This window comes from Elephas maximus, chromosome 18 (genome assembly GCF_024166365.1).
Source record: "Elephas maximus indicus isolate mEleMax1 chromosome 18, mEleMax1 primary haplotype, whole genome shotgun sequence".
NCBI lineage: Eukaryota > Metazoa > Chordata > Mammalia > Proboscidea > Elephantidae > Elephas > Elephas maximus.
Genome location: NC_064836.1, coordinates 28,965,199 through 28,978,961, shown reverse-complemented (window position 1 = coordinate 28,978,961; position 13,763 = coordinate 28,965,199). Strand labels below are relative to the sequence as shown.

Sequence of the window (13,763 nt, the reverse complement as noted above, 5' to 3'; positions counted from 1 at the left end):
CCTTCCTGCTCTTCAGCATTGCTGAAGACTGCCAAAAGCTTTTGCCCGTGTGGATTATATCCAGACTGTGCTGGTCAATGTTTCGCAGCTGGCTCTCCAGAGGGGAAAAAAGTTGTTTGTAGCACTGACCTATTTCCATGGTATAAATGCTACCACCACGGTCAACTTCAAGCTACCGGTGTGACGTCACTGAGGGTGGAAGAATATGCTCATGATCAGCTACCAAAAGCCAGGCAGCTCTAGTCCACCACTGGTGACTCTGGGGACATTCAGAAATGGTTAATTCATTTAAAAATAACAATGATAAACCCATTACTTACTCATATAAATAAATACATGTTCATTTAAAAAAGAAAAAACTATAGTTTCCAAGGAAACCCTGGTGGCATAGTGATTAAGTGCTATGGCTGCTAACCAAAAGGTCAGCAGTTTGAATCTACCAGGCACTTTCTGGAAACTCTATGGGGCAGTTCTGCTCTGTCCTATAGGGTCGCTATGAGTTGGAATCGCTTCAACGGCAACAGGTTATAGTTTCTAACATATGAGAAAACTCTTCTGAGAGAAGTGGCGTTATTTTACATTTCTCAGAAACCTCTTCAATGTCTGGTCAACAGAAGAACGTGAATCCTCATATCTGCGTCTGTAGTCAATCTGCCGTGTTATCACGCGTCACACAGCCTCTGGAAAACTCCACCGCAAGCTTGTGAGAGAATGAGACTAACAAAGGCAGACAGCATCCTAGTACCCTTGTGAACACAGTGTTGACCTGTGGGCCCCCTGAAAGGATCACTGACTTAGATGACAAGCATATGCCCGCTGTCCCCAGGGGCAGGCATGCAGGTTTCTAACCCTCTGGCTATTCTATTTGATTACTTGTACAGAGGTGTCAGGAGTTAATGGAAGCAAATTATTTGCTCTGGCCTGTTAGTGTGGTGAATGGAAAGCTGACTGCACCCAGATAAAGAATCATCTTTATAGTTAAGTCACTCCCACTGTTACTGTTGTGAAAATAAGCTTCTGCAATCCTTTCTATATCAAAACTCAAGTTCTCTAACGATCAAAACAACTTAAAAAACCCAGCCAGACAACCAGTTGTGTGAAAAAAATACACTGGCATATTGTGTGAACCGAGAGAAGTCAGTTTTTAAATAGAATAAAAAGATTCAATGTAATTTCTAGCATCCTTTTAACTGATTGGCACTTGAATGTGACGGAAGGCATAATGAGTCTACACTCAAACCACAGATGTCTGTCCCTCAGCACCACGTCACTCCAGAAAATGGATTTCAGCACTTAGCTCAAGGTAATGACAACACTCCCTTCCTCCGCCCTTCTCAAAAAAATGACCAGTAGTTTCTCAAAACACTCAGGACAATAACTAAGCAAAACAGATCTTAAGTGCTACCAAACTTGAGGGTTAGAAAACATGGCATTTTCAGCTGAAGTTCTGGCAAGAGTTTTAGTTTTTGTTCCTTTTGCCACAAATTCATATTTATTTAAAGACAAGACCTTAAGCCTTGTCCAGAGAATGAGGCATGAGATTCCCACAAATAAGCAGACTTGAAAAACAACCACATTCAGGTCTTAACCTTAATTCTTCTAAGTTTATTAGCAATCTTGGTGCTTTTAAATTAAGATTTCAGATCACATTTTAGTGCAGGACTATATTTACAGAAAATATTTCATCTACAATGTGATAAAAAGAAGCAGTGTCTTCTCGACTATTCTGTGTGAAGAACACTGTCGAGCAGTCACAGATATTATAGATAGCACCTGGAAATTAATCCAAAATAGTCGCATCTGTGTTTTGTCCATTAGCCTATTAAAAGTATAACACTAATGTTTGTTCAATAAACTGTAAAAATGAAATTAAAACTAGGTGAGTTATTTTTAATTGGAATTGAGCATTTGCTACAGAAAGACAGAAAACATTGCATATTTCCTCCTAAACAAGTGTTCAAATTGTTTTCTCAGATTGAAACAAGGTATCAATTTATCCTGTAGAACCTGAGTGCAAAATACAAGTTTCCACTTACAAGGGCTTCATTTGTTTACAGTACCAATTCTAGAAAATTTGCTTTTATTTGTAGGTTGATTTTTGATACTGTACCTGACTGTAACGTCTGTTCAGAAACTATGGATGCATCAAGAAGAAAACAAAGAGGCATTAGTAAAACAATGGTTACAGTCAGAATCTGCGTGTTATCACAAGACATTCTAAGACGGCCTCGCTTATTTTAAGTCAATTTGATGACTTTATTTTCTCTGATGGCTACAAAATACAAACATTAAAAACAACGATAATAACTGATGGAAATCCCCTGAACAGAGGAAAAAACCCTGAAGTGGTCCAGTTATGTCTACCCATTCTGAGGAGTCCACCCCAGTCTCACAATCAGATGGTCAGTGACTTCTAGGCTTGCTCTTTAGGGTGCTCGTGTGCGTGCGTGCGTGTGTATGTGTGTATCTGTGTGTGTGTACTTATGCTGACACGTGTGCGCACTCACGCATGCACATATATGTATGAGTGAGAGAGAATGTGAATATGAAAAATCTAAGAGGCTGGAGGACATGGAAGATACAGCTTTTAGGACCTCTTATGGTGTGTCACCGTAACATTTTTTGAGTGTTGTTCCCAGCCCAGTTTTTCCCATAAACCCTGTGGCTGTAGGACTTCGCACAGTTGTGCGCAGTGCGGTGATTTTTCTGGAGCACACACATTATGTTATAGCAGAACTGACTGTACCTGTCAGTTGGCGAGTCCCAGAAAATACCCTAAAAGGTATGTATTAGAGCTCGTGTGTGACGAAAGAAGGGCTCACCGAGATTGGACAGAACGTTGTAACAACAGATGTGGAGGGTACGGCTGATAACACATGTGAGGAACACTGGCAGCTGGTAGATGTTTGAAGTGTGCACGTGCGCCTGTGTATTTTGTGTATTTCTACCCAACTCAGTTCTGCTGGGTGCAGTTTTCTGTGTTTACCTAGGGTTTTTTGGCCAGTGAAATCACACATAAGCTAATGCAAAATCTGCAATATGCTCAAATTGTTTCCGAAATCATGTTGGAACAAACTCCCATTTTCAGAACAAGTGTTACAGCAGAGCTGACTATATATTTTTTTAAGGCATATTTTACATACAATAAAAAGATCTAGAGTAACAAATTACCAAGTTTGGGGGTTACTCAGGTGTCTTACTTTCCTTCAACTGCTCACTTTCAGTTGTTGCTTATTAGGGCCTCAAGAAGCAGTGGTACAGTGGTTAAGCACTCGGCTGCTAACTGAAAGGTCAACGGTTGGGACCACCAGCTGCTCTGCTCTGTGGGAGGCTGCTGTGGCATCTGCTTCCATAAAGATTACAGCCTTGGAAACCCTATGGGGGCGGTTCTACTCTGTCCTATAGGGTCGCTATGAGTCAGAATCGACTCAATGGCAATGGGTTTAATGCCTCTACATCAAGGTAGACACAGGTGATAAAGCAAGTTAGTCAACTCTACTGTTAGAAGGCAGGAAAAAAAGCCTGAAGTTAAAAGCAATAGCTAAGATCAGATTTTTTTTTTTTTTTTTTTTAAAGAGTTTCAGTAGGTCTTAGTCTCCTCAGCCTACCTACATATCCCTGGGGAGCTGGCTGTAATTAACTACCTTCAGAATACCATGAGGAATTCTGAAAGAATCCATGACAACCATTTGATGAAGCTACTACCCGGAGTCATTAATTGATTTAAAGATAATTTTCTCCTACTCGAAAAGGGAAAATTGAAAAGTTTACTTTTGGACCTTCTGAACAGAATTTTAAAAAACGTCCAAAGGCTAAAAGGTTAAAATAAAAAAAAAAAAAAAGGGAGTGGGATTAAGGAAGTCTAATTTATCGAGTTCTACACTGAGTTTTCCCATGATATTATTTACATGCACTCGCTGACAAGAGAAGCTCAAATTATTCTACTTTTAATAAAAAATGCATGGTGAAGGATAAAAAGCTATCTGGAAAGCTATATATTTATGTCACATAGTAAAATTGGCAATAGTAGTTAGTGGCCATTAATAAGCAATATTTTAAATTACTAATTAATATGATTTAATGGTTTTTCGAACAATCACAATTTAAAAGGTAAAACCAGGTTACAGTAACTTTTGGGTGGCAATTAAAAAAACCACCAATATAGGTATTGGGTTTTTCAATAAAGCCTTTATTTTCTAAGATCACTGAACACTCTTTAGGTTTACTTAAACCATTACCCCTCTCAACCATCATCTGTTCAAGACAACACACTGTTTACAGCTTAATAATACCACTGATAGCATAAACATTTTAAAAGAGACAAACTTCCTTTAGAGGATGCAATTAAAAAAAAAACACTACCTCTATAGAAATTCATTTCAAAAACTATTTTAATCAACTTTTATAAATCTAACAATTATTCATGTAAATAAGTTTACATTTACCTCATGAACTTTTATAAAACCAAAAACCAAACCCAGTGCCATCGAAGTCGATTCCAACTCATAGCGACCGTATAGGACAGAGTAGAACTGCCCCATAGAGTTTCCAAGGAGCGCCTGGTGGATTCGAACGGCTGACCCTCTGGTTAGCAGCTGTAGCACTTAACCACTATGCCACCAGGGTTTCCATGAACTTTTATAAGGAATATAAATAATACAAATTAAGTACAACATGAAGTACGCATACCTCGCAGACTTCCAGTAGTTAGGAGCGCTCGAGCTTTGTCAGCTAGATCACTGTTCAGAGTGTTTCCCAGCAGCAAAATGTCAATGGCCTCTTGCTTGGAGCTGTCAAAGAAGTTGTTCTGAATTGTTCTGGTAACAGAGCGAGCTCCATCTTTTAACTTCCCACCCTGTTGGGGGAGATGGGAACAAGGGCTGTCATTCTCAATATTGTTGGCTTTATGCAACAGGGATTTTGAAACTTTAAATCAGTTTTTTAAGGTTTTATTGTAATAAAAAGGACTCAATCATTCCTATTTTGAGTATGCCTCAAGATGTGACTATTTCTTTCCTCTGCACAGAGATAAAATATCAGCTCAGTGCCACTGCTACTGCCAGTAAAGGCATCTACAGCCATAAATGTGTAAATTCACTTAGTATAAAGGAAATAAACTAAAGTGGACTAAGTTAAAAACAAACAAATCTTAACATTTAGACTTAAGGATAGGGTCGGAGGGGAGGGGAAGGAGAGATAAAGGAGGGCACAATGAACTTATATCTACTAGGAAGACTTCACATTACTTTAATAACAGGAAACTATCATTTTAATTGATACCAAATAACCTATGGTAGCTAAAACTAAAACTGAATGTAATAACAAAGGTCTAATGTAAAAAGAAATTTCTAACTGTAGCTCCTAAATAAATATTATATGTAAACTACCGTTTGTATATTTCAGGCAATTTTAGTGCTTATGTAAATACAAATCATTAAAGTAATAAGCTTATGCCAATTCTTACAATAACAGACTGTATTTTAAATCCTAATGAATACATACTTTACTTGGGCATGTTAGTTACCATAAGGAAGATTTACCTTGATCTTACAGATTTTGATGCTTTAAAAAAAAAAAAAAATGCCTTCTAGAAAATTAATTTGCAACATGCAATTTTTATTCCTTAAAGAAATAACAGTAACTAGAGGCTTCTTTTTAGAATAAAAAGGAGCCCTGGTGGCGCAGTGGTTAAGCATCTATCTGCTAACCAAAAAGGTCAGTGGAAGAAAGATGTGGCAGTCTGCTTCCATAAAGATTCACGGCCTTGGAAACCCCATGGGGCAGTTCCACTCCGTACGATACAGGGTCACTATGAGTCGGAATTGACTCAATGGCTGTGGTCTGGCTTTTGGTTTGGTTTTTTTAAAAAAGGGCCAAATTATTTTAGAGCCATTAAATGAAGACTGCATATTTAATCAACTATTCAAGTTTGGCAGTGAAATGTTATTTCTTTCCATATGATAACATACACAAGTGACTATCTGAAAAGAACTCACCATTCACATTTCAGGCAATTAATCAAAGGGAACCCAGAGAAAGGAAAAGAAAAAGTAGTTCAGATGTTAGACTTAGTAATTCAGACTAGTATATTCAACGTACAAATATTTCATACCTATACATTACTGATAATATATGTAACCTCTGTACATATACTATCCTAGTCAATGCAGAAACAGGAAGGTGGAAGAACACGAAAGAATATTTTGAAGCAACAGTCATAGAGAATGGGCAAGGGAACAGCAAGAACCATGTTCTCTATTTAAAAGGAATAAACAGGTTTTCAAAAATAGGGACTAATTCACAAGTAAGTATTTACAAATGACAATTCAAATTATTTCTTGAGTTGGACAAGAGGAACTTCGCAGGTAAGGCCTCATCTCTCAGTCTTGGTACGAGAAGTTTTATCAGACACATAGAAAAGAGGTCGATTTGCAAATTAAAAGAAGACGTGCAGATGACGAATGTTCTTTTAAGAATTCCAGTTGCTATAGCAAAAAGGGTGGATGAGAACTATAAAGGTGACAAGTGTTCTCATTTCTATTCCTGAGGTACTTTGAGGGGTTATATAGCTTTAGAATGTTATCAACTGAGATCAAAGTCCTTTAAAACTTTAACAATATTTGAGAACATAAAATAATAAAAAATATCTCTGGCATGCTTCCAAAATCCCTCAATACAGGCCAAGTACTAGAGGGGAAAGCAGCCTGTAGGTAATAATAACAACTAAAAAGTAATAACGATGCACAGCATTATAATTAGTCCATACCCCCCACTTCTCTCCACGTTTCTATGCCTCTTTTTCAAGATGACATAACTAAAAGAAGAAAACTTAAAAACTACACCCCAGTAAAACTACAGTTCAAAAAAAATCATATTTATAAGCAAAATAAGCAATATAAAAAGTAAAACAGATATGCAAAGGAAAAGAATGAAAAAAAAAAGTAAGCCATACATATATTGGCCTAGTGATCACCACGTAACTAAACACGTCAGATATACACACCCTCTAAACCCAGGGAAACAGCTATTTTCCATTTAGTCATCAGTATCCACCACAGAAGGAAGTGTTAGAGAGGATATAAAAGGATGGTAAGACAATTCTAAAACAAGCTCTTTAAAAAAATTATTAAAAAAAAAAAAAGAATACATTTAAAAGCTTTATTAAGAGAAAAGGAGGGTCCTTTGTGATGTTACGACATTCCTAGGTCTACCTTGGCCTTCCCTTCAAGCGCTCCAGTTCCTGCGTATATCTTACTGATGGAATCACCATTCACAGACCACATTGACCGGAAGACTTCTTGAAAGCGGGTCACCAACTGAGGCTTTTCAGCTAACCCAAAAGCTTCCAACTGCTTAGCTAGCATCTGAAACAGCAAAAACGGAAACTTTCATGTTAACACACTAATTGTGATATGACTTTTAGGAACTACCAGAATCAAATCAAAAATTTCTATTTATAGGACTATGTGGGACTAGACTCTGAAAACATAACCGTTTACTGTGTTAACTTTATTTCCCCACCATTTCAGGTGTTAAAGTAACTATCACATCAATTAAATTTACAAGTAACTTAATACTCCCTTGTATTAATAAGAACTTCTTTCAGGTTAAATGATGAAATTAATCTTGTAAAAATATACCTGTATATGTTAATTCAGGAGCCCTGGTAACACAGTGGTTAAGACATTGGCTGCTAACCAAAAGGTGGGCAGTTTGAATCCACCAGCCACTCCTTGGAAACCCTATGGGGCATTTCTACACTGTCCTAGAAGGTCGCTATGAGTTGGAATTGACTCGATGGCAATGGGTATTTTGCTCACCTAAAAGAACTAACTATTCAACAGCACGTATGAGAGCAGAGAAAAATACTTACCTAATTTATCTAATTATACATGTGAATATCTAAGTTTCTTTAATTTTGAGTTTGGTTCCATAAACTTGGGTAATTAAGTCAGGGGATTATGAAAAGAGGAGAGCTGCTCCTTAACTGTCACGAAAACACGTTCCATCTCGAATGAAGCTGTGTCAGCTTTTTATGCATCAAGTCTACGCTGGTAATGTGCACAGGAAGAGCCAGGGGAACACGGCACACAAGGAATTCAGGAAACTATGGGACACCAACATCCCTTTATCACAGATAACGGGTGTCTAAACAAGCAAGAAGAGTAATTGGTCTTTATTCCAAATGTATTGTAGCCTTGAAATCTGGCAGAGTCAAGACAATGCACAATCCTCATTCATTTTCTTCTTTTATTTAGAGTCCAGTCATATTCTATGCCTTACATTTTTACTGGAAACCCTGGTGGCTCAGTGGTTAAGAGCTAAGGCTGCTAACCAAAAGGTCATTAGTTCAAACCCACCAGGCGCTCCTTGGTCCTTCTGTGGGGCGGTTCTACTCTGTCCTATAGGGTCACTATGAGTCGGATTCGACTTCATGGTGATGGGCTTTTTTTTTTTTGCATTTTTACTGATCTGTTTCCCATTTTTTTTCTTTTAGCTTATCGATAAATACCAACATTAACCACAGTCACATCCAAAAAAAAAAAAAATCACTGCTGTTGAGTCGATTCCAACTCGTAATGACCCTATAGGACAGAGCAGAACTGCCCCTTAGGGTTTCCAAGGCTATAGTCTTTACAGAAACAGACTGACACATCTTTCTTCCAAGAAGCAGCTGGTGGGTTTGAACCACCAACCTTTTGCTTAGTAGCTGAGCACTTAACCACTGTACCACCAGGGCTCCTTCCCATAATGATATGGAGACCAGAAACTAAAATAACATAAAAAACCCTAAACTATGTTCATTTTATCACCTAGGGATTGGCACTAGAGCTATCTAATAAAACAAAATGAGCCCTCGGGACATCCTTTACCATTTATATGTCTTTCTCTCTCTCAAAAAACTTCAAGGAATTGGACAAAGCTTATCTTACTTCACTGTTAGCTTGGTTTTGCCTACGTTAGCAGTAAATTTTATAACTAGTCAACTAATTTCTGTATACGGGAGTATTCTTATGCCTAACTACCAACAACGGACAGACAGCTAAGTCAGAGTCTGAAAACTAATACCTGTTGTACTTTTAATGAAGATTTCCAACTATTTGAATAAGTACTGCCTCAAAATCCATGCAAAATAACTCAATCACTTAAAAACAAAACTGGAAACAAACCCCAGTCTTATGATGATCTCCATGTAAACAACCAACATGCCTGCTTTTTTCACTTTTCTTGTCCCTGTCATATTTTCTAAATAAATTGCAATGATAAACCTCAAAGATGGATTTCAAAAAAGTCAGAACAAACTAAAATTTATTTAGTTACATGAAAAACACATTTCTGTAGCAGAGATCCTTCCACACTGTGATTTCATTTTTGAGAAAGAAAGAAGCTCAGCTCCAGGGTCACTAGTTACTGACATTCTGGCCGACTGTAAGACATTAACTAGAGGTGGTACAAACATGCCATTTCACGTTCCTGTTTTTCATGGTATTTGAGAATTACATTCTGTTCCTAAGGAACTAAAAGAAGCTCCACCGCAGCCTATGACCACAACTGTTGCATAACAGGAAATATTTAGCAAGCTCAGCACTGCTACACAGTTTGTCCAATAAAGTTGAGACTACAACTATATCAGTGCCCTGGCGGCACAGTGTTTGAGAGCTCGGCTGTTCCAATCCACCAGCTACTCCTCGGAAACCCTATGCGGCAGTTCTAGTCTGTCCTATTGGGTCGCTATGAGTTGGAATATTAGGCTAAATCTGATAGATATGTAGCAAAGAAAAAAACTTTTAAATAAAGATCTTAGAGAAGTTAATCTCAGTCACTTTCATTCTCACTAACAAAGGCATTTTCGTTCGATCCTGATTTTTGTAGCTACTGATTTGAAAATGCCATACAAACCAGACTGAGTTACAGACTGTCAAAATGTAATCCTGCAGGATTGTACATGAAAACAGACCCTCCCCAATTCCTAAGATAGACTTTTAAAAGACAATACAGAGAATGAGACCAAAAACACTCTTTTTTCAAAAGACAGGCCCTTCCGCCCAAAACACAGCAATTATTGGACAGCACAGACAGCAGTATGTAAAAGGGAGGAAGAATTTAAGGGGTAACAGAAGGACATACTTAAACAGCCGCCTGAAGAACAGGTAAACGAAACATTTAGATCAAAAGGGACTGAGGGCGGGGGAAACTAGAAGAGGCAAAAAGAAAGCATAACTTTACTGCCATTTTGCAAAACGTAACAAGTGAGAGACAGAAGTACTGTGCTGCAAAGGAACTGGACGATGTCACTGTGCTGTACATCTAGACATCGCAGAGACGGGCCATGTTTTTTTGTGTATGCTTCCACCATTCTTTAAAAAGCACTGAAAGAGGCATGTGACACAAGCCACATACACTCACTGTGCTTTATTTTTTACCTCTAGGCCAAGGAATGCCTGCACACTGTTGGTTCTATCCAGACAGTCCAGGCAGTTCGTGCGAACTGTACCACTCTGGCATCTGCAATGAATGCAACAAGCTTAAACAGCTAATTTGGAACACAAATAACAAAACTAAAACACACTAAGAAAAATGAAAGTGATTAAAAACGTGGCACCCACTGTCTCCTCCACTTTTTATTACTACAAATTTCACACATCTAAAAAACCTGAAAGGATATTATAACGAGCCTTCACACACCCCCTCTCCGGAGTCTGCCCCATTAACATCTGCCCTCTGTCATTTGTCATGTAGCTACTATCCATCCAGACCCCCTTATTTTTAATTAGGCCTGGAGTCAGGAGCTAAATGTACATCCAGGTTTGTAACTCCAGTGTTCTCTGCTTATAAAAGGTAATAAAATACTTATGAAATGAATTAAAAAGCCTAGGAACTGTCATCGCTAACAGATCTCTAAAAAATTAGAAACTTGAGCTCTGTTCACTGAAGTTTACCTCAAGCTGTACACTGAACTTAGGGTAAATTTTTCAACCCTTTTTTCTCTATTTCATATGTCAAAACCGAACATTTAAATTATACTGATGTAAACATACAGCAATGTCTTTTACTCCTGCTTGCAGCTAAAATCCTTACTGAGGTTAAGAAATATTAAAACATTAGTTTTGAGAGTGAAGTGGCCTAGATGCATAGATTTTTAGTGTGAAGCTTGGAGGCAGATGGGTCCTGGCTCTAACACCTCCTGGTCATGTGACTTGGGGAAGAAAACAGCCTATGTCTCAATTTCCCCAAACGTAAAATGGGGTAATAACAGAACCTACCTCTACAATTGTTTTTGATACATGTAAAGCACGAAGTATACTGCCTGGCATACAGAATGTGCTCGATAACACAAGCTGCTACTATTCTTTGTTGAAGTCTCAAGAAAGAGCAAAAGTCTACAGTATAATAAAGGAAGATATCTTATTTATCATAAGCCATGCTTTAAGAAAAAGATATTTAAGACTTTAAGGTCAGCAACAATTTTAAAATTACAACAAAGCTCCAATTTAAAGAACAGAGAAATAGAACAAACCTTTGAACTTCACTTCCATTGAAATAAAAAAATCCATAATCTAGAAACTTTTGGACTTGAGGTTTAAGGACACTATGTAATTTTTCTGCCTTTCCTCCTTTAACCATTTGATGATAGTCAAAATTCACCATCTGGATATCGGTGGCATGTTCAGAAGCTTTTAAATGACTCTGAAAGTAAACGCAAATATTCATCTAAATGTTAGCTAAATATGATTTAACAACATATGCTATAAACAGAACCTTACCTTTTAAACTAAAACCTCAGCAGGGTCTCTTGAGCTCTTACTAACCCATCACAAAACTTTCATTGACACTGCAGTCCAGTGGAAAATCACTTGCTGATACTCAATAGCACCTCTTCCCTAAAACCTCACATACTATCCCTGAAAGGTTAGGTGACATAGTTAATATCAGAGAACTTAAGTAATATTCTCATCAGGTTTAGAAAATGAAAAATTATTTTCAACCACCAGCATTACCTTTTTTACAATGCAAACTTACAGTCACAGACTGAGTCATTTTTTTATACCTTCATTCGATACATACAGATTTTTTAAAAGTTTTACATAAAAGTATAATTTGTTTACTAATAACGTTTATTTCACAAGTTTAAAATAAAATAGCAAAACCACTAGGTTACTTCTGAACTCCATTAATTACATAAACCTTTAGAAAATGTTTTCTAACAATTTTGTTTCAGTTTACAGTTTTATGTAACATTATACCCGTTGCCGTCGAGTCGATTCTGACTCATAGCGACCCTACAGGATAGAGTAGAACTGCCCCATAGAGTTTCTAAGGAGCACCTGGTGGATTTGAACTGCCGACATCTTGGTTAGCAGCTATAGCTCTTAACCACTATGCCTGCAGAGTTTCCCATCTAACATCATAAGTTATATAAGTTCATGACTGATTTGATGAGCATATATTGAGAATGTTTTCTCCTTAGAAGTCAGATATTTTTGTTGTTGTTATTTATGAGTTTTTTCACTTGAAACCCTCTTACCAGTTCCTAGGTATTTATTTGTAAGAGAGAAGGTATGGTCTTCCATGTATACAAATGCATCATCACATCTCATATGATGAAAGCAATGACTATGGCTCCCAGAAGCAAGCAAAGCCATGAACAGATGGAGAAAGGAACTGCCTGACACTTCTCTGCTGGTGGCAGATGGGCACCCTGGGGGAAGGGGTTTTCTTCTGCTGCCCACGGCACAAACAGATGAGGAAACAGTGCTGACTGCCCTGAGCCTTCCACCACCCCATTTTCAGCAGCACTAGCCTAAACTATTTTATAACAGCCCCAAAGAGCTACAGAAGGCTTTGACAAGTACCCAACCTTTTTCTAGGAAGTAATTTACTTCCTGGGTGAACCTGATGATTGTACTATTTTTTTAAATATCATTCTACTGCCTAAGGGTCACGACAGAAGAAAAAAATGATCATACTTGCCTGGAAAGCCTTGCTCAGCATGTGTTCACCTTCCTTAGACCCAAGCAAATTTACTATTATTTGTTTACCATATAAACTCTTAAGTGTTCTAAAATGCCTGTTAAAGAAATAAAGAAAATAAATATGTATCAAATGATAAGCTTAAAGTTTCCTCCTCCCCCAAAAATCAAGAACCTACACAGTGGTATTTTAAACTCACAGAACTGGCAAAATGGGGTACAAGTTCATTCTACCTGGTCTCAAAACTCTGAATCACAGAAACTCTCAGTTAATGCTATTTCTTCTGACATACTGATGCTGCGACCTCTTTCTTTCCACTAAGGCAGAGATGCCAATCAGCTCCTACCTACCCCCAAGATGAATGCGTCAGCCAGCTCCCTCCCCAGTCTATGAGGTGAGCACTGGACTAGCAGAGAGAACACAAGCTTGGCTGGGAAGGCAGCCAGGGCAGAGGGCCCAGGGCTGCACACCCTACATGAGCACATCACATACTCTGGGTATTCAGAGGGGCCTCCTTCATAAGCTCTAGCCCTAAGAAAGTGAGGCCTAGAGTATGGTCTTTTTCCTCTCCAGCCTCCAACCAGTCCAGAGGCTGTAGGACAATGCTGTCCAAGGGAAACATAAGGCGAGCCTCACATGTAATTTTAAATTTTCTACAAGGCGTATTTTAAAAATTTAGAAGAAACAGAAAAGAATTAATTTCAATACTTTCTATTTAGCCCCAATACTTCTAAAATATCATCTCAACATGTAATCAATATAAAACAAACACAAATGAGATATTTTACATT

The 13,763-nt window shown here is 37.9% G+C and overlaps 1 protein-coding gene across 4 annotated transcripts in view; it reads right to left on the bottom strand.

The window, feature by feature from the left end:
• SYNJ1 (synaptojanin 1) overlaps nt 1-13,763 on the bottom strand; it is an 87,875-nt gene that overhangs the window by 39,215 nt on the left and 34,897 nt on the right. For 3 of the 4 annotated variants that reach the window (XM_049857765.1, XM_049857763.1, XM_049857766.1), the window contains 5 exons: nt 12,973-13,069; nt 11,519-11,688; nt 10,425-10,506; nt 7,212-7,364; nt 4,690-4,855 (listed from right to left, as the gene is read on the bottom strand). In XM_049857765.1, the coding sequence (XP_049713722.1) occupies nt 4,690-4,855; nt 7,212-7,364; nt 10,425-10,506; nt 11,519-11,688; nt 12,973-13,069 (668 nt within the window). The remainder of the gene's footprint in view (nt 1-4,689; nt 4,856-7,211; nt 7,365-10,424; nt 10,507-11,518; nt 11,689-12,972; nt 13,070-13,763) is intronic. The other variant, XM_049857764.1, reaches the window with a different exon arrangement.